This window comes from Choloepus didactylus, chromosome X, assembly GCF_015220235.1.
Source record: "Choloepus didactylus isolate mChoDid1 chromosome X, mChoDid1.pri, whole genome shotgun sequence".
NCBI lineage: Eukaryota > Metazoa > Chordata > Mammalia > Pilosa > Megalonychidae > Choloepus > Choloepus didactylus.
In genome coordinates, this window is record NC_051334.1 from 49,313,232 (window position 1) to 49,335,864 (window position 22,633).

A 22,633-nucleotide genomic window follows, 5' to 3' on the forward strand; every position below is an offset into this window, starting at 1 on the left:
CCTTTTCCCCTCTCTTCTCCTTCTGGGATACCCATAACACGTATATTTGTGCGTTTCATGTTGTCACTCAGCTCCCTTAGACCCTGCTCATATTTTTCCATTTTTTTCACCATCTGTTCTTTTGTGTGTATGAATTCGAATGACCTGTCTTCCAGTTCACTGATCCTTTCTTCTGCCTGTTCAAATCTATTGTTGTGTCCTTCCATTGTGTTTTTCATCTCCTCCATTGTGGCCTTCATTCCCATGAGTTCTGCCATTTGTTTTTTTAAGTTTATGAATTCTTCTTTATGGTCAGCCAGTGTCTTCTTTATATCCTTCAGCTCTTTTGCTATATCTTCCTTCATTTCATCAAATTTATTTAGCATTAGTTGCCTCCACTCCTGTGTCTCAGCTGAGCTATTAGTTTGTTCCTTTGGCTGGTCCATGTTTTCATGTTTCCTGGTATGGCTTGTTATCTTAAGTTGTCTAGGCATCTGATTCTCTTGATTAGTTTATTTTGGAGCTTGTTTTCTGTCTTTTACCTAGTGGTTTTCTTGTTGGTTGGTTTTGTTTTCTGGCCTCTGTTATTCAGTTCAACTTATTCTAGACCTCTAACTTAGGTTCTATTTAGTTGATCAGAATTTTTCCCCTCTTGTTTTTTCTGTTTCTTGCTCTGCCTCTATGTAACCTTTTTGTGAGTGGGTCTCCTCAGATATGGTCGACCCTAGTCAGATTTTCCCAGTCTAGTGAGGCCCAGGTCTCATTGGGAGGGTATGGAGTTTTCCTGAGAATGAGACCCTCCTATGAGGCCTTTAGAATTGGTGCTTTTCCTCTCCTATCCAGCACGTGGTGCTGGCCAGCCCGCAGCTCCCCCACCAGTGTAAGGAGGTGTGGAGCCTTTAGTTCTCCTGGTGACTCTGATCCTGTCAGGGGCGTGGCTGACTGAAGCTGGAATCTGAATTCCAGCCCCTGGGGTCTGAATTCCCAGAAGGAGGACTGCCAGTTGAGCTGGGCCTCCCTCCACTCTCCCAATCCTCAGAACTCCAGTTGTCTCTCAGGGGCACTATTCCCTTCTCCTCTCTCCTCTTTGGGGCCTCTCCAGGTAGATTCCTTGGTCAGCCTGAGTTGCCAATTAAAGACGGGGGTGGAGGCCTTCAGTAGTGAATATGGAATTCAAAGACACTGTGGGTACTCTGTCTCCCCTCAAGCCCAGCCTAGTCCCTCAACCTGGGCTTTCCAATAGAAAATAACCACATATATTACTTTTGAGGCCTTCAGTAGTGAATATGGAATTCAAAGACACTGTGGGTACTCTGTCTCCCCTCAAGCCCAGCCTAGTCCCTCAACCTGGGCTTTCCAATAGAAAATAACCACATATATTACTTTTAGATTAAAAAAAAAGTCTCTTTTAAACGTCTTTCCCCAGCCTGGAAGTTTTGTCAGTGTCGGAATAGAGCATTTAAAGATATGCTTTGGGCTATTGTCTGATAATTACTCTCCAACCGCTTCAGTTCCACCCCTGCCAGGGGCTATTGAAATGCAAAAAGATAAGGGATCAGTGAGAATCCAGAAGGGACAAAATGTAAGGGGGAAAAAAAAATGGCTTTTTTGGAGTCTGGGAACGGGTGCCCGCTTTTACGTGCCCCCACTTCTTGGAGCCCAGCCCTTCTTTAGCACCCCAGCTCCCAAAGTTAGTTAATTAATTTGTTAATTAGTTCTGCAGTTGAGGCTGGGTTGAGCCTCCCTTCTTGCCCTCAGCAGATTGCTGTTTTTTGGTTTTTTGTCTCCCCCCCTTTCAGGGAGCCGGCAGCAAGACAGTCTGTGAGGTCTGGGTGGGGAGGGGTGCCAGACCCCTGGTCCGGGTAACTTACAATGTTCGCTGCGATCTCAGCTTTTCCTCCAATTCCAAACTTGTGTCCAATGTGTGACTGGTTACTGGAGACCCCGAAAACACTGTTTCATATAGTTCTTGGGTAATTGCCAGCTGCTCTAGGGGAGAGACGAAATTCTGCTCCTCACCACTCCGCCATCTTGCCCCGCCTCCCCTATAAAGAATTTGATAACAATTAGCCTTACAATACTTTCTATAGGAAGGGGTTTTTCATAATGTAAACTGACAGCATTTTCCCAGTATATATTCTATTAAATTTTGTGAGGCTGTGCAAATATGGAAATTTCCCCATCATTCAATGCATTATCAGAAGGTCTCTTCTAAATAATTTTTTCTCATCTCAGGTGAGAAAACTTAAGGAAGGCTTTTCCTTACACATGTATTCATACAGGATCTGTCTTGGAAGAATTCTATAATATACACTTAGACCTGACTTCTGTGATAAGGCTTTCTCATTTTCAAGAAATAGGGTTACTCTCATTATGAATATTACGATGCATACTGAGAACTGATTTCTGGGTGAAGCCCTTTCCACAATCACTGCATTTATAGGGTTTTTCTCCAGTATGAATGATCTGGTGTTTATTGAAATTTGATCTGTCAGTGAAGGCTTTTCCACATTCCGCACATATATATGGTTTCTCTCCTGTGTGAATTCGCTGATGTACTTTGAGATGTGGTTTCTTGGAGAAGGATTTCTCACAGTCAGGGCATTTATAAGGTTTCTCTGTAGTATGAATCCTCTGATGTGTAATTAATTCTGACTTCTGGATAAAGGCCCTCCCACAATCAGTACAAACATAGGGTTTCTCTCCAGTATGAATTGTCTGGTGTTTATTGAAATTTGATCTATCAGTGAAGGCCTTCCCACATTCAGCACATATATAAGACTTCTCTCCAGTATGAGATTTCTGGTGAGTATTGAGATTTGACCTGTTGGTGAAGGCTTTCCCACATTCAGTGCATATATAGGGTTTCTCTCCTGTATGAATTCGCTTATGCATCTGGAGTTGTGACTTAGAAGGGAAAGATTTCCCACAGTCACTGCATTCAAACGGTTTCTCTCCAGTATGAATTCTTTGATGTGCAATCAAGTGTGCCTTCTGGATGAAGGCCTGCCCACACTCAGTACATATGTAGGATCTCTCTCCTGTATGAATTCTCTGATGCATCCTGAGTGTTGATTTTTGGGTAAAAGCTTTCCCACACTCCCCACATTTGTGGTGTCTCTCTCCAGTATGAATTTTCTGATGTATACTGAGGGCTGAGTTCAAGGAGAAGCCTTTCCCACATTCACTGCATTCATAGAGTTTTTCTCCAGTATGAGTTGCCTGATGCCTAAATAGAGATGATACTTGGAAAAATGATTTTCCACATTCACCGCATTCATAGGGTTTTTCTCTAGTATGAATTTTCTTATGCATAATTAATTCTGACTTCTGGATGAAGGCCTTCCCACATTCAGTACATATATATAGTTTTTCATCTCTATGAACTCTGAGGTATATACTGAGTAGTGGTTTCTGTGTAAAAACATTTACACATTTGCTAAGTCCATGAGATTTTCCCACAGTATGAGTTCTCTGAGGTACAAAGAGGTGTGACTTATGGGAGAAGAGCTTCCCAAATTCAGTACATATGCTTGCTTTATCCCCAACAGGAAATTTAAGATTTTGACTGAGTGCTTGTTTGAAGCTGACAACTTTTCCACATTCATTACTTTCACAGAATTTCACACCTGCATTAAGATTTTCATGGTTAGTATAAGAAGAATTCTGAGTGAAAACTTGACCACATTCAATAATTTTACCAAAGTTCTTTGTAGCACTGTTTTTATTATGAATATGTAAATTTAAATTGCGCTTCAAACTCTTTCCAAATGAGTCATGTTTATGAGATCTTTTCTGTGAAGGAATAAGGTTTGGGCTTGGATGAATGAATTTTCCAATGTCTTGATATTCATAGTCCAACTCTGTATTCAATATTTTCTTGTTGATGAAAGCATCATGACTCAGAGGTTTATTTTGTTTATTCTGATATTTCTCTATCTGGTCATCATCTTGCCAAAGTTCTTCTAAAATAGAATGCAATGAATCATCTTCACCCTCCATTTTCCTATGAAATGTAGCTTTTTCAGAAATTCTCTGCTGTGGAGTCTTAATTCCAAACTTCCCATCTAAAAAGTAAAAGCGAAAGTGAAATTTACATGAAAAATAGTAGAAGATTAAGATGGTACACATAAACTAATCCAGATTGAATTCAGGGAAAACTAAATATGATCATGAGGAGGATAATGACAATAATGATGACAACAATGACAGGAAATTCCTATATAGCACTTATTATGTGCCAGGCTCTTACATGGCACTTATAATGTTTCAGGCATTCTAAGAAATATATATATACATATATACATGTGAACTCATTTAATACTTTTAAAAGCCTTATGAGCTATCTACTATTGTTACACACCTTTTGCAGATAAGGGAATTGAAACTCAGAATGGTTATCTTATTTATCCTAAAACATAGTTATTAAGTGTTGGAGTCTAGCTCTACTTTGGTAGGAGGCTTGGGTATTAAGTAGGGGAGACAAAATATTAAAAAGACAAGGGGCTTAAGGAGAAATATCTGTGGAGAGCCTAGGTTTGGTGAAGATGGCTCAGAATCTAAGTCCTTGTTAGCTTTCAACTCTAAATCCTAATCTCACAGCTTCATCTTTCTTGTTAGGTATAATACCATAATGTGACCCCAAACCCAATTTATTCATCTCTATAAGAAAAATATTGTGGTTATAGCCATCCTGACCCAAACAAACAATAAATGGTTATCTATATTCCAACTCTCCATCCAGTTGTAATTATTTTCTTGGACCTAAAAATACATATATCTAACAAGAAGTATAAAATAGGAGAAATGACAAGTCATCTGTGGTGGAGATGGCAAGCTGGCCAGTAGAATCTGTTTTCCCATTCTTTCATATTAACAGAGTTTTAACAAGGCATATGGCTGCCCAGTCATATAACATTTTCCAGTCTCCTTTGCAAATAGATGTGGCCATGTGACAATGTTATCAGTAGAATGTGAGAGAAAACTATGGATGAAACTTTCAAACTAGAGCATAGAGAGAGTAGGTATGCCTTCTCCACACCCTCTTCTGTCTTATTGATTACTGAAACCAGGCTTTGGCAGCAACATGGATTCAACCATGCAGATCACACACACACACACACACACACAAACCCTAAAATATGGTGGAGTAATATATTGGAAGGAAACTGGATCCCTGAATAAACATGAGCAGCAAGGCTTCCCACCGACTTTCTATAGTGGAAACTTAATATGAGGCAAATAAAATTCCTTATTATTAAATCAGTCTACCTTATGCTCTCTTTGTTATTGCAAATTAGCTTTATCATAAGTAATACACCATTCTTTCCCAGAATGGGAGTTATGGGCTATAAGAGCCACTGGCCCAATTTGGGGCCTGTGAGACTTTGTGCTCAATAGCCTGTGTGACCTGTCAGTTAATGTTTTATCTACTGTCTTTGTTCCCTAGAAAGGATGTGTAGCTGAACTTTGTACATATAGAAGCCAGAATTCCTACATCAAATATTAGTCTACCTCCTTCCTGAGCTTCTTAAGATGCTATCATTCTTGCTGTTATCTCTACTCCCTTCCTGCACAACATAATAGATCACCATGACCACCCCCCATTGTCACAAGATCCCCTTTCCCGTGCTCATGTCCTCATACCCTTAGGAATGTCTTTGTCTAGAAAGCCCTTATAAACAGTTTGACCAGCTAGCTTGATTGTGCGGTTAACTTCCCTGCAAATGCAATGCCCCCCTGGCATAAGAGAGCCGTCATGATCTCTTCACAACTTCTCACCCTGTTGGTAAGCCCTGAATAAAAGTTCATGTATCAGAAAATACCCAGTGTCTTCTTTGGCCCCTGGACTGGCAAAGCCTTCATGGGCCATGACATAGGATGTTTCAATTACTGGTCCGGTGCATGAGGCATTTGATTCTTGATAAATAACTTTAGAGTGAATAATTATACATTATCTTATTCAGCAAGAAGAGATTTTAGATACTGAAAATTCTGAGTCATCAATTCCAGTTTTCCACCTTTTGGTCAGCTTGATACTGTATTCCAGACATACGCCCTGTACAAAATCTCATTCTCTTATTCTTAAATTGCATTTTTTACCCCCACACATTTGGCTATAATTTATTCTGCAGATATTAAGCACTGGATTCCTAGGCATGGTGGTAGAAGTGGTTCAGTTTGTCACATCATTTAGTTTATAAATCTCTTGCTCTACTTCACAATATTTAGATCACCATTATAAATGTTCATTGTAAAAATTTATGCGTATGATTAAAAGATTTTTTACTCCTCTCCTGAGCCCACACAGGTTGAATGAACAGCATATGAATAAATATTCACGAGTCTAGTGAAAAATACCTGTGCATGCAAGCTTGCATTCTACTTCTCACAAAAATGCCTCCAAAAAGGCCAGTTTATTCTCAAATGCAAGGATATGCTCATGTCTTCTTCCTCCATTATACCTGATTAGCATTTTATTTTGTGCCATTTAAAAATGTATGTTTACATCATTAAACAGTCTTTTACTATGAAGATTAATCTGATGATACCGATAGTAAGACCTTTCTTTTCTGAACTTCAAAGGCAGACATACTCTGTGCCATTCATTTTGTTAATCATTTTAATAGACTTCTATTATAACAGAAACATTTAATGCATAGAAGATAAAGTTTTCAATATTTGATGCCACTGTCTTTATTTTCCAATTGCAATATATGTTACTTTGAATTCTTCTCACAGAACTTTAAAAAGTCTTTCTAAAATGGAGCAAAATACTGTTCTACAGGGATTGTGGGAAGATGGTGAAGTAGGGAGCTCTAGGACTCAGTCCTTCCACTGGCAGAATATCTACTAAAGAGACAGGAATGGTCTGAAATAACTATTTTGAAACTCTGGAGGCCAGAAGAACACTGTACAGCATCCAGGGAAGAGCGTGGGGAAGAAGCTGATAAATTACTGTAAAGAACAGTAAATTGCTCTCTCCATGCAGCAGCTACTGATGTCCATCCCCCCATATGGAAGGCTGCTGTGGGGTCTAGCCCTGGGCTAGCTCACTGGTGATAGAAAAGTACCTAAAAGTCCTCTTCCCCAAGACCAGGGGTGGGCATGGTCAATCACTGATCACAGCTTTTGATTAGCAACTTCAGATCACTGGGGGCCTGACTCTGTGGGCAGACATTATTTCATCCTGCCCTGGACAAAGGCCGGGTGAGGAGATTCAAAGACACTATACTTCCTCAGGGCTGTAGGGGACAGTTGAAGGGCTGCAATTGCTAGGCAGGCCAAGAAAGCTCAACTTTGGGAAGCTGTGGAAGAAGGTCTTTGCACCCTTCCTAATTCCCAGTCCAGGGAACTTTGGAGCTGGCCCCTTCATGGGTCCCTGGCTCTGTATTGGCTGGGAAAGACTAACTTGAGAAAATCCTCTCCAGTGTGCCCCTCCTTCCATAATTTGTCCTCCAGGCAACAGCAGCTAGAGATAATGAAAGGAGTAGAAGAAACTAGAGAGGCAGAAAGTCTGGGGCAAAGCTTACAGGCTTCAAACACCCAGGAGAGGGAGGGCTGTCTCCTGGAAAACAGAGGGGACAACCAAACTCTTGTAAACAAGGGAACTCCAAAACAATTAAAAAGAAAAATCCCAGGACAAGACACAGGCCAAGAAAGACAGGGAAAACCCTACACACTGCATTCACCTTGAGCAGACCTTCCTGATAGGAGGATTAAATCTCAAGAACATCTCTGTCTTATCACCAGCTGGTTAAAAAATCAAGAAACAGACATCCCAGAGAGTAAATCCCAGAGTTAACATTTTAAAATATTAAAATGTACATTGTGCAACAAAAGAGTACAAGAGAAACAAAAATACAGGAAATGATGGCCCATCCAAAGGAAGAGAATAAAAATACAGAAAACATCAATGAAGAAGACCAAAATGTGGAAATACCAAACAAAACTTTTTTTAAAAAATGATTTTAAAAATGTTCAAGGATATGAAGGAAAATACAGAGAAAGAACTAAAGGATATCAGGAAAACAATGAATGACAGATATGAGAATCTTATTAAAGAGAGAAATTTTTAAAAGGAACCAAATAACTACTGGAATTGAAGACCAAAATAACTGAAATGAAAAACTCCCCAGAGGGTTTCAAGAGCAGATTGGAGCTGGCAGAATAAAGAATCAGTAAACTAGAAGACAGGACACTTGAAATGAGTCAGATTGAGGAGCAGAAAGAAAAAAAGAATTATAAAAAGTGAAAATAGCCTAAGATGTCTATGGGACACAATCAAGCATACCAATATAGGTGATATGGGAGGCCCAGAAGGAGAAGAAAGAAAGGGGCAAAAGGACTGTTCAAAGAAATATGACAGAGAACTTACCAAACTTAGCAAAAGACATGAAATATGCACATCCAAGAAGTCCAGAGAACACCAAACAGGATAAATATGAAGAAAAATACACCCTGACATATACTGATCACACTACTGAATGCAAAGGACAAGGAGAGAGTTCTGCAAAATGCAAGGGAAAAGCAACGTGTTAAGTACAACAGAGTCTCAATTAGATTGAGTGCCAATTTCTAATCAGAAACCATGGAGGCAAGAAGGCAGTGCATTAAAATACTTACAGTGTTGAAAGAAAACAACTGACAATCAAGTTTTATATCCAGTGAGACTTTCTTTCAAAAATGAAGGAGAGATTAAGCCATTCCCAGAAAAATAAAAGCTGAGGCAGTTCATCACCACTAGACGTGCCTTACAAGCAATACTAAGGGGAGTTCTTCAGACCGAAAGAAAAGGACACTAGACAGTGGTTCAAAGTGGCATAAACAAATGAATATCTGCAATAAAAATAACCATTTTGGTAATTATAAATGCCAGTATTATTGTAGTGTATTGTTAGGTATGTAACTCCATTTATTACTTCCTATGGGTGCTAAAATGCAAATAAAAAGTAATGATAAGGCTATGGTTTTGAACATGCAATATACAAAAATATAAGTGGTAATAGGTACAAGAAAAGGTGGAGGGACAGAGGTGTATAGGAAAAGTATATGTGTATGCTATTGAAGTTGGTATCAAACCAAATATGACTGTTACATATTTAGGATGTTAAATTTTAACTCCATTGTAACTATAAGGAAAATAAGTGAAAATATATCCAGAAAGAAAAGAGAAAGCACTCAATAGGATACAACATAAGAAATCAAATAAATATAAAAGTAGGCATTAATGGAAGAATTGAGGGACAAAAAAAAAACTATAAAACATAGAAAGGCTAAATAGCAAAATGGCAGAAGAAAGTCCTGCATATCAGTAGTGACTTTAAATGTAAATAGATTCAACTCTCCAGTCAAAAGGCAGAGATTGGTAGAATGGACAAAAAAGCATGACCCAGCTATAGGCTGTCTGCAAGAGACTCACCTTAAATTCAAAGACACAAGTAGGTTGAGGGTGAAAGGATGGAAAAAAAGATACCATGCAAATAGTAATCAAAAGAGAGCTGGGATAGCTATAGTAATATCAAATAAAATAGACTTTAAATAAAAAAGAGTTATGAGGGGATCCAAGATGGTGGATTAGGAGAGATAGAGCAATATTCTCCTCCATGAAAAACACTAGATAAAGGACAGAAAGTGCTCCAGAACAGTGGCTCCAGGGTTCCACCAGCTGGGCAGGGACTTTTACACCCACACTGACTGTGTACTCGGAGAATAGGAGAGGCTGCGTTCGGAGATGGGTGAGTGTTCAGCCAGGAAAGCTGCCAGGGAATGGGCAGCCAGAGCTGCAGTCAAGTGTGGTGGGAGTACCCTTCCACACCCCGGGCACCCTCCTCAGTACCTGGTGTGGGTGATAACCCTTCACAGACCCACAGCCAAGAGCCCCTGTGCCAGGGACTGACCTTTGGAGCAGGGAGATGATTGTGGAAGGGGGTAGTTTCCATGCCTCAAGCAGCCATCTTTGCAGCTGGCTGGGAGACACCCCATCACAGCACCATGGCTGAGAGCTTCCTTGAGGGAATTCAGGATTCAGTGGGCTTGTGAGAGCACCCACTCTTACTCCACCAAGGCCCATGGTGTGCAGAGCCTAAAGGCAGAGGTGCTGCACAGAAGTGCCAGGAGCCCTCCCCCAATTCCAGGGACTCGTAGGCCCATGGCAAAGAGAGGGACCATGAGGAATCTGAGCTGGAGGGTGAGATGCACAGGTCTGTAGCACTAGGGTACTCCAAACACAGCCCCAGGAATGGCTGGGACCACTGTGTCCTGGAATGGACTCCCTGCCAAACTGCACACGGCAGGGCCCCCCACCCACAGGGCTGGCGGTCCCCACTGCACATGGAAAATTGGTGCACTAACTGGACCTCCACATGGTTTGGACCCCCACTCAGTGCATAGATGAAGTTGGGGAGAACTTGCTTGAGGGTAAGAGGTGGCACAGGAGTGCCATCAGCTGGTAGGTCAGGGAAAGTGCACTCCACCAAGGTGTGGCTCTGTCAAATTTTAGATAAATGTTCAAATAAGCCTGCATATCCTAAGAGAACCCTCTCAAGATAAGCAAATGCCAAGGGGCCAAAAACAACAGAAAATTATAAAGCATATGAAGAAACCAGAAGATAGGGATAACCCAAATGCCCAAATTAAAAAAGACAGAGGAGACATAGAACTTGGAGCAATTAATCAAAGAAGTACTCAGAAACATCAATACCATGATTCAGGATATAAAGAACATGAAGAAGACTCTACAAGAGCATAAAGAAGAATTTGTAAGAGTAAATAAAAAATAGCGGATCTTACAGAAATAAAAGATACTGTTGGCCAAATTAAAAAGATTCTTGAGACATATAACACCAGATTTGAAGAAGTAGAGGAATGAATTAGTGAACTCGAACATAGTGTGATGGAAAGTGAAAGCACAAAATAACGAATGGTGAAAAAAATTGAAAAATTTGAAACAGATCTCAGGGAAATAATGGGCAACATAAAGTGCACAAATATAAGAATCATTGGTGTTCCAGAAGGGGAAGAGAAGGGTAAAGGACTAGGAAAAGTATTCAAAGAAATTGTTGGGGGAAACTTCCCAACACTGCTAAGTGACATAGATATGCAAATCAAAGCTGCCTAATGAACTCCAAATAGAATAAATCCAAATAAACCCACTCCGAGACATATTCTGATCAGATTGACAAATTCTGAAGAGAAGGAGAAAGTTCTGAAAGCAGCAAGAGAGAAGCGATTCACCACATATAAGGGAAACAACATAAGACTAAGTAGTGACTGCTTAGGAGGCACCATGGAGGTGAGATGGCAGTGGTAGGACATATTTAAAATTCTGAAAGAGAAAAATTGCCAGCCAAGAATTCTTTATCCAGCAAAGCTCTCCTTCAAAATGGAGGGAAAGCTTAAAATTTTCACAGACAAACACATGCTGAAAGAATTTACTAATAAGAGATCTGCCCTATAAGAAGTACTAAAGGGAGCTCTACCAGCTAAGAAAAAAAGAAAAGAGAGAGAGGTCTGGAGAAGGGCACACAACTGAAGAATTTTAGTAAGGGTACCTTACAGGAAATAAAGAGCAAGAGGGGAAAAAATACATTGGACAAATAAAAACCAAAGGATAAGAATGCTGATTCAAGAACTGCCTTCACAGTAATAACATTGAATGTGAATGGATTAAGCTCCCCAATTAGAAGATACAGATTGGCAGAAAGGATTTAAAAATATGAACCATCAATATGCTGCTTAGAAGAGACTCATCTTAGACCCAGCGACACAAAGAAATTGAAAGTGAATGGATGATAAAAATATCCCATGCAAGCTATAGCCAAAAGAAAGCAGGTGTAGCAATATTAATTTCAGATAAAATAGACTTTAAATGCAAGAATGTCATAAGAGACAAAGAAGGCCATTATATACTAACAAAAGAGACAGTTCACCAAGAAGAAGTAACAATCATAAGTGTTTATGCACACTATCAAGGCGCTCCCAAGTACATGAGACAAACATTGGCAAAACTGAAGGAAGCAATAGATGTTACCACAGTAATTGTGGGAGACTTCAATACATCACTCTCTCCTATAGATAGATCAACCAGTCAGAGGCAATAAGGAAATTGAGAACCTAAACAATGAGATAAATGAATAAGACTTAACAGACATATATAGAGCATTACATCCCAAATCACCAGGGGAAATTTATAGCTCTAAATGCATACATTAAAAAGGAAGAAAGAGCTAAAATCAAAGAACTAGTGGAACAACTGAAGAAGCTAGAAAATGAACAGCAAACTAATCCCAAACCAAGCAGAAGAAAAGAAATACAAGGATTAAAGCAGAAATAAATGATATGGAGAACAAAAAAAAATAGAGAATAAATAACACCAAAAGTTGGTTCCTTAAGAAGATCAACAAGATTGACAAGCCCTTAGCTAGACTGACAAAATCAAAAAGAGAGAAGATCCAAATAAACAAAATAATAAATGAGAGAGGGGACATTACTGCAGATCCTGAAGAAATAAAAAAAAATCATAAGAGGATACTATGAACAACTATATGCCAACAAACTAGATAATGTAGAGGAAATGGACAATTTCCTGGAAAAATATGAACAACCTAGACTGACCACAGAAGAAATAGAAGACCTCAACCAACCAATCACAAGCAAAGAGATCTAATCAGTCATCAGAAAGCTTCCCACAAATAAAAGCCCAGGGCCAGATGTCATCACAGGGGAATTCTACTAAACTTTCCAAAAAGAACTGACAGCAATCTTACTTAAACTCTTTCAAAAAACTGAAGAAAATGGAACACTACCTTACTCATTTTATGAAGCTAACATCACTCTAATACCAAAACCAGATAATGATACAAGAAAGGAAAACTACAGGCCAATCTCCCTCATGAATATAGACACAAAAATTCTCAACAAAATACTTGCAAATCGAATCCAAAGACACATTAAAAAAAATCATACACCATTCCAGGCATGCAAGGATGGATCAACATAAGATAATCAATCAATGTAATACAACACATTAACAAATCAAAAGGGAAAAATCAAATGATCATCTCAATAGATGCTGAAAAGGCATTCGAAAAAATCCAGCACCCTTTTAGATAAAAACACTTCAAAAGGAAGGAATGGAAGGAAACTTCCTCAATATGATAAAGGGCATATATGAAAAACCCCCAACCAGCACAGTACTCAATGGCGAGAGACTGAAAGCCTTCCCTCTAAGATCAGGAACAAGACAAGGATGCCCGCTATCACCACTGTTATTCAACATTGTGCTAGAAGTGCTAGACAGAGCAATCTGGCAAGACAAAGAAATAAAAGGCATCCAAATAGGAAAGGAAGAAGTAAAACTGCCATTATTTGCAGATGATATGATCTTATGTTTGGAAAACCCTGAGAAATCAACAACACAGCTACTTGAGCTAATAAACAAATATAGCAAATATCAGAATGCAAGATTAATGCACATAAGTCAGTAATGTTTCTATACACTACAAATGATGGAAGTGAAGAGATACTCAAGAAAGAGATATCGTTTTCAATAGCGAATAAAAAAATCAAGTACCTAGGAATAAACTTATCTAAAGATGTAAAAGACCTATGCAAAGAAAACTACATAACTCTACTAAAAGAAATAGAAAGGGACCTTGAAAGGTCAAAAATATTCCATGTTCATGGATAGGAAGGCTAAATGTCATAAAGATGTCAATTCTACCCAAACTCATTTACAGATTCAATGCAATCCCTATCAAAATTCCAACAACCTACTTTGCAGACTTGGAAAAGAGGTTTTCAAATTTATTTGTAATGGAAAGGGGCCTTGAATTGCCAAAAACATTCTAAAAAAGGAGAATGGAGTGGGAGAACTTACACTTCCTGACTTTAAAGCCTACTATAAAGCCACAGTGTTCAAAACAGCATGGTACTGGCACAAAGATAGACATATTGATCAATGGAATTGAATCAAGAGTTCAGAAATAAACCCCCAGATGTGTGGTCAACTGATTTTTGACAAGGCCCCCAAATCCACTGAACTGGGACGAACATTCTCTTCAACAAATGGGGCTGGGAGAACTGGATATCCATATCCAAAAGAATAAAAGAGGACCCCGTACCTCACACCCTATACAAAAATTAACTCAAAGTGGATCAAGAGCCTCAATATAAGAGACAGTACTATAAAACTCCTAGAAGATAATGTAGGGAAACATCTTCAAGACCTTGTATTAGGATGTCACTTCTCAGACCTTACACCCAAAGTACAAGCAATGAAAGAAAAAATAGATAAATGTGGGCGGCCGGAACTGGTCAGACTTCTCTCGTTCTGGGGTCCTGAGGGTTGGGGTAGGACCCCGGTATTTCCACACCTGGCTCCCCGCTTTCCAGGCCCAGCCCTCACCATGCCCCAGGACCCAAGACCCAGACAAGCTGCTGTCGGAGTGAGGACCAAGGCCTCCTGGCCACCCTCAAGTTCCAGCACTCGAGGTGTCGCTGCTTCTGCAGCTGTTTCCCTGTTTCTTTATCACTGAGAGGAGGAACGAGTGAGTATAGTCAAGGGTTTCTGCCCTGTGTTCCTTCATTCCACCTGGGATGTTGCAGGTGTTGAGTAAAAGACAGCTGGAGCATTGAACTAAAAAGTGATGCCACCAAAAAGAAGTGAGAAATACAAACTTGCTGTTCCATTTCCAGAAGGCAAGGTTCTGGATGATATGGAGGGAAAACAGTGGATGCTGGGCAAAATGATTGGCTCTGGAAGATTTGGATTGATATATTTAGGCAGACAATGGCTTCAAAGAGACAGCAGTGCTGCAAAGGAGCAAGAAAGGAAGGCCAAAGCTGACATACACAGAGGCAAAACAGCATTGGAAAAATCAACACGGTTTGCAAAATCAATCATTGAAATATGTCTGTGTGCAGGAGACCATCCTTAATTTGCAATCCAAGTGAAATAGAGTATTTAAATATGAGAGGCAGTATTACTGACCCTAGCATGCCTGATATCACTTGTTTGACTAGCTCAGAATAGAACCCTGAGAGGCAAGGCAAAGTTAAATGAAATTTATACATTTTACATCAAATGAAATATTCAGAGTATATTTGTGAATTAAAATTTTTTTTCAGAACCCTAAATTTAATCCGCTGGAAATATTTTTAAAATGTCATTCTGTTTAACTTTTGGGAATGATGAATTTGTCTTTTAATAGGGATGCTGTATTTTATCATGAAGATGAAACAAACTGTCTTTTGTTAATTATTCTCCAGAGATACTGGCCATTTTTCTCTCCTATGCTTAGAGAGGAGTGAAAAGACAGCTTTCCGCAAATTTATTTCAAGGAAGAGTGATCAGAAGCTCATTTGTCAAAGAGGTGCATGGAGAATATAGCTTCCATTTCAGGTGTTCTGAGTGCCACCTGATGAAACCCTTACAGGTAATGTTACCAAAGCACTAAGGAGAAGGCCATGAACATAGAACATAGAAAAGCAAAAAGAGTGAAAGAGAGCATCTAGTAAAGAGTAGTGGATATGTCAAAAATATCTTTGGCATCTGATGATAAATAGTACTGCTGGAGATAATTCTTGAATTCTTTTTTAGGAAACCATTTTCATCATCAACTACTAAAATCTTGCACACACTGTGTGCCAAGTTCTGCATTAAGGGCTTTACATGCATTATTTCCTTCAGTTCTCCCATCAACCTAGTAAGAAAGATATTAGGCCTAGAGAGATTAGGTAATTTTCCTTCAGGCCACAGTTTTACTAATTGTCTACACCTACATTTGAAGCCAAGTCGTTTTGCTCTACTTATTGATGTCCCTTGCCACAGGACACTTTGAATTTATTGCTAGCCAGAGAAAATAGTGGCAAATGACATGCTCATGGCACACTCATTTTGAAAATAAGGATGAAGTATGCAATTGATGGCATTGGCAGCTAATTTAAGAAATCTGTTAGTGAGGATGTGGTGCTAATAATGGTATCGTTTTTCCATTCAGATTGACAACTTGAAGTATAGAGCATTGATAATATGTTTTTAATTTTAAGATCACCAAATCTGTGAAAGAATATCTGATATTTATAGTAAGCCTAATGATACGAACTGGAAGATACATTAAAAATGTATTATGTCTTAGATCAAACAATATTTTCATGGGAAAAAATGAGAATAGTCAATTAATAGTAAAGACAGTCTGAAGAGAAAGATTTGATGGATTTTCATTCTTTTTCAAAAATGAATAAATTTTTCTAGTTTATAGGGACTTTATATATCTATTTTGATTCTAATAAATAACAGTAATCTAAATCCCTATACTGTGTTTTTAATAAGCATCATGTAAAAATAGATGTTCACAAATATTGAATTATTCTTGACCATGCATTTTCAATGGATGATTATTTAGAAGCATTGTTTAAAAAACTAAGTCCTATATTAGAGTAAAACAAATAAAATACTTGGACAAGTGGAGTTTTGAATTTGTTTCAAATACTAAAATATTAAATTATAATTAAATTCTAGTGTTTGGAAAATGATTTCACTTATTTCAGGATATTATTACATAGTATAGGGATTTATTACATACCTATAAATGATTTTATGAAAATTATGAGGATATTTCATATAGAGGTAAATTCTGAGACATTTTTATTGGAGAAGAGATATTTATTAGATCAATCAACACTAGTTTTAAATGCTAGACTATTTTTTCTTTGATGTATATACATATTCAGGAAAAGAATTAACAAAATATAAATTATTAAATTAAAATTTATGTTTTTGATGCTAAAAAAATGAGAATGCCTCAAAATTAAAAGCTTATGTACCTCAAAGGAATTTGTCGAAAAGGTGAAGAGGCAGCCAACTCAATGGGAAAAAATATTTGGAAACCATGTATCTGATAAAAGACTGATATCTTGCATATATAAAGAAATCCTACAACTCAATGACAATAATAAAAACACCCAATTATGAAATGGGCAAAAGATATGAAATGACATTTCTCTGAAGAGGAAATACAAATGGCTAAAAAACACATGAAAAAATGTTCATCTTCACTAGCTATTAGGGAGATGCAAATTAAGACCACAAAGAAATATCATCTCACACCAATTAGAATGGCTGCCATTAAACAAACGGGAAACTACAAATGCTGGAGGGGATGTGGAGAAATTGGAACTCTTATTCATTGCTGGTGGGACTGTATAATGGTACAGCCACTATGGAGGACAGTCTGGCGGTTCCTTAGAAAACTAGGTATTGAGTTACCCTATGATCCAGCAATTTCACTTCTTGGTATATACCCAGAAGATCTGAAAGCAGTGACACGAACAGGTATTTGCACACCGATGTTCATAGCAGCATTATTCACAATTGCCAAGAGATGGAAATGATCCCAATATCCTTCAACAGATGAGTGGATAAACAAAATGTGGTATATACACATGATGGAATACTATGCGGCAGTAAGAAGGAATGAGGTCATGAAACATATGACAAAATGGATGAACCTTGAAGACATTATGCTGAGTAAAATAAGCCAGACACAAAAAGAGAGATACTGTATGTTACCACTAATGTGAACTCTGTGACAAATGTAAAATAAATGTTTTATATTGTAGAGTATAGGGGACCTAGAGACAGACAGCAACTAGTGAAGGGGGAACGATAATCTAATGAGAACAGATAAGTTACTGAGGGTAATCTTAATGATATGGGAATGCTCAGGACTGACTATGGTTTGTTAATTTCCTTGGGGTATGGTAGGAACATGTTGGAAGAAATGTAGCTATTTTAGGTTGTTTTTCTAATTCCTTTGTTTTGTTTGAAATGTTTTTTTTAAATTTTTTGATAAATAAAGGGAAAAAAAGATGTTACAAAATTGGTGGGAAGTCTTTCAAATACTACATGATAACCCTCAACTATGTCCCCAAGATGGACATCTTGCCTATTCATGGTTGGATAAGTGTGATGGTGCAACAATTGACAGCCAGCTTGACGGAGCTTCTGGACAAGGTTTCAGCTATCTATGAATGCTTCAGTAATTATTCTATCATAGACAAACTGTGAAAATAGTGGATGACCTTGTAAAGCGCATGGAAGAACACTCACTTAAGAATGTAAAAAAACACCTAAAAACATAAAACACAGGCAATTTACTCTTGAAAAATTCTTTAGAATTTTTAATAGATTCATCGATGCGTTCAAGGAGTTTATGGTGGCATCTGAAACTAGTTAATCTGTGGTTTCTTCCACATTAAGTCCTGAGAAAGGGAAAGCCTCAAATTCCATTGGAGACTCCAACCTACAATGGGCAGCCATGGCATTGCCAGCATTTTCTCTTGTAATTGGGTTTGCTTTTGGAGCCTTATACTGGAAGAAGAAACAACCAAATCTCACAAGGGCAGTTGAGAAAATACAGATTAATGAAGAAGATGATGAGATAAGTGTATTGCCAGAAAAAGAGAGAGAGGTTCAAGAAGTGTAATTGTGGCTTTTATCAACACTGTTACTTTTAAAAATTGGAGGATACAAGTTCATGTTTGCTTCATAAATGAAGCAGTTTTAAACAAATTCACATTCTGCTTGGAGTAACAGACTGCATCTTTATCTGTTCTTGCTACTTATGACTATAAGGATGACTCAGAAATTGGAACAAAATTTTTACTGTGAAACTGGCACTAAATTAATCATCTATAAAGAATAACTTGCATGGAGCAGGATTGTATCTGAAGAACCTGAGGTACTTGTGGTCTCATATAGAACTTGCAACTGATGTTGGGAAAGAAAGCACTTGTCCCAGATGGCATGAACGATTTGCATGCCTCCAAAAGTGACTAATTGCTGAAAAAACACATAGCTTTATTTTTCAATTACAACTGGCAGCCCGTGGTTATCCTCATCTCTACAAGTTAATTTCAGCTGGGGTAATGGGGGGTAACACTTTTTCTCAACTTTTTTTCTCAAAACTTTGTTTTTTCTAAAAAACCAAGAAGTCAATAGCATCAGCCACCATAAAGTATAGAAAGCAGTGGGAAAAAGTAATTGGAATAGGCAAAATGTCAGCCTTATAGCTGCCTGATTACATGATATAAGTCTGATCTTGATGTCTTCCTGATGGAAACCTTGCTCACCTATATCCCAGTAGACAAATGGACATGCTCATCTGGTTCTATTCATGCAGGGGAGCCAGTACTGAATCAGAATAGTGATGCCTTTGCAGAATGAAGACTCTCCAAAAAAAGTTAGCCCATGAAGAAGCTATGAGTACTGAACAGCAGACCAGTCTACCAAGCAGGACATTTGGCAACCATGATGAAATCTGACTTTTCCCTTGACCACTATGGGGCACATAAATTGTGTCTGCAAAAATATTACAAAATGTTTATATTCTAAAACTATTACTGAGTCATGTAAAGGGACTTTGGAGAAATAGCTGAATGTATGAATGTACCATTTTAAAATTCCACCATGGGAGGGAGTAAAAATAAATAATATTTAGTATCTAAGGTTATAGAACTATAACCACATGCTATATGGGTGTTGAAAACTAGGTTACTAGGCTTTTACAAGAATGCAAGGAATCTGGAAACATTAGTTATTTATGGTATAATCACCATTATCTGTTTAAAGGATCCATTTATTTAAAATCGGGCACTATATATTCATTAAGGTTTATGAATTTTTAAAAAGAGAGCTTTATGTAAAAAAACTTATCATAAAGCTACATCAATCAAAACAGGATGGTACTGGAACAAGGACAGATACATAGACTAATGGAATAAAATTGAGAGTTGAGAAATAAACCCTCACATCTATAGCCAGCTGATTTTTGAGAAGGGTGTCAAGTCCAGTCAATGGGGAAAGAAGAGTCTCTTCAACAAATAATGCTGAGAAAACTGAATATCCATAAGCAAAAAATAAAGGTGGATCCCTACTTCACATCATATATAAAAATTAAGTCAAAATGGATCAAAGACCTAAATATAAGAAACAAAACTCTAAAACTCCTAGAAGAAAACATAGGGAAGCATTTTCAGGACCTTGTGTTAGCCAATGGTTTCTTAGACTTTACACACAAAGCATAAGCAACAAATGAAATAATAGCTAATTGGGAATCAATCAAAATTAAAAACTTTTGTGCCTCAAAGGACTTTCCCATGAAAATAAAACAACAACTCCACAATGGGAGAAAATATTTGGAAACCATATATCTGATAAGGGTTTAATATCCAGAATTTATAAAGAAATCCTGCAACTCAACAACAAAAAGACAAACAACCCAATTTAAAAATGGGCAAAAGATTTGAATAGACATTTCTCCAAAGAAGATATAAAATGGCCAAAAGGCACATGAAAAGATGGTCAACATCATTAGCCATTAGGGAAATGCAAATCGAAACCTCAATGATGTTCCATTTCACAACCATTAGAATGGCTACTATTAAAAAATGAAAAATAAGAATTGGAGTGGTTATGAAGAAACAGGAACACTTGTATATTGTTGTAGGAATGTAACATGGTCCAGCCCCTATAAAAAACAATGTGGTGGTTCCTCAGAAACCACATTGACACAGCAATCCTACTTCTAGGTATATATCCAAATGAACCCAAAGCAGGGACCTGAACAGATATTCGCACAACGATGTTCATGGCAGCAATATTCACAATTGCCAAAAGATGGATGCAATCCATGTGTTCATCAGATGAATGGATAAATAAAATGCAGCATGTATGTACATTGTAATATTATTCAGCTTTAAAAAGGAATGAACCTGAATTGTAATGGCTATCTCCAGATTCCGAGATGCTGATCCCTTTGTGTATAACCTGATTGATCCCTGGAACTTTGGGTATCTGTGTGACACCTGAAACTCAGAGCTAGAGTTTGGCAGCTATGAATGTCAGTATTACCCCATATAGCAACTGTTTAAAAAGCTGAGAAAGAGTTCAGATTTCAATTAGAGATACAAACAAAGCAGATCTAGTTAGGACTAAGGCAAATCAGACTAAAGGGTAAAGGATGATATTCATGGTGTTTTAAAACTTCAACTTCTGTGAGACCAAAGGAAGAGAAGTTTATTTGGTGCAAAAATCTATATTTCCTAAACAATTTAACTCACACAGTTTGTTCAAATACCATAATTACATGGAACTTTTAATAGGAAGTGAGACCTGGTAGGTTTGCATAGGTTAGTGTGAAATAGAGACATCCCAAAGTAATTTGGAAAGAGAATAAAAATATATATGCAGGGCCCCCCTGAGGAGCTGGGGGAAAATGCAGAGGTGTTGGGCTTCCTCACCTGGGTTGTTGCTGAGGTTTTCACAAACATTGAGGACTGGCGGTTTGATGTGCCGAGCCCTCTATCACGGGACTTGCCCTTATGAAGCTTGTTACTGCAAAGGAGAGGCTAAACGTGCTTATAATTATGCCTAAGAGTCTCCCCCTGAGTACCTCTTTGTTGCTCATATGTGGCCCTCTCTCTCTAGCTAAGCCAACTTGGCAGGTGAACTCACTGCCCTCCCCCCTATGTGGGACCTCACTCCAGAGGTGTAAATCTCCCTGGCAATGCAGGATATGACTCCCGGGGATGAATCTGGACCTGACATCATGGGATTGAGAACATCTTCTTGACCAAAAGGGGGATGTGAAATGAAATGAAATAAACTTCAGTGGCAGAGAGATTCCAAATGGAGTCGAGAGGTCACTTTGGTGGGCATTCTTATGCACTATATAGATAACCCTCTTTAGGTTTAAATGAATTGGAATAGCTAGAAGTAAATACCTGAAACTATCAAACTGCAACCCAGTAGCCTTGACTCTTGAAGATGATTATATAGCAATGTAGCTTACAAGAGGTGACAGTGTGATTGTGAAAGCCTTATGGACCACACTCCCTTTATCCAGTGTATGGATGGATAAGTAGAAAAATGGGGACAAAAAAGGAAATGAAAAATAGGGTATAGGGGGGTGATTTGGGTGTTCTTCTTTACTTTTATTTTTATTCTTATTTTCCCTTTGTCTGGTACAAGGAAAATGTTCAAAAAATAGATTGGGGTGATGAATGCACAACTATATGATGGTACTGTGAACAACTGATTATACATTTTCGATGATTGTATGGTATGTGAATATATCTCAATAACATTGAATTAAAAAAAAGGGAATGAATTTCTGACATACGTGACAATATAGTTGAACCTTGAGGACCTCATATTGAGTGAAATATGCCAGACACAAAACATCAAATATTGCATGATCTCACTAATATGAAATAATTAGAATAAGCAAATTCATAGTCAGAAACTAGAATCAGTTTACCAGGCCTGGTGTGGGGACATGGGGAATTAAGGCTTAATTGGTACAGAATATCTGTTGGGGGTGATGGAAAGGTTTTGGTTATGGATGGTGGGAAAGTAATTAATAGCACTTTGGGAATGTAATTAATAGCACTGAATTATATATTTCAAAGTGGTTAAAAGGGGAAATTTAATGTTGCATATTCTATTATGTCAATAGAATAAAAGCTTTAATAAATATAGGACTGTAGAACAAAAGCAGTGAACCCTAATATAAACTTTGAATAGTATTATAATAATATTCTTTCACCAGTCATAACAATAGTACTACACTAATGGAAAGTGTTAATAATA

The 22,633-nt window shown here is 38.0% G+C and overlaps 1 protein-coding gene across 6 annotated transcripts in view; it reads right to left on the bottom strand.

Moving 5' to 3' along the window:
- Window positions 1–1,913: 1,913 nt before the first annotated feature.
- ZNF81 (zinc finger protein 81) overlaps window positions 1,914–22,633 on the bottom strand; it is a 92,229-nt gene continuing 71,509 nt past the window's right edge. For all 6 annotated transcript variants that reach the window (XM_037821977.1, XM_037821975.1, XM_037821980.1 and 3 more), the window contains exon 5: window positions 1,914–4,046. In XM_037821977.1, the coding sequence (XP_037677905.1) occupies window positions 2,329–4,046 (1,718 nt within the window). In that variant the 3' untranslated portion in view covers window positions 1,914–2,328. The remainder of the gene's footprint in view (window positions 4,047–22,633) is intronic.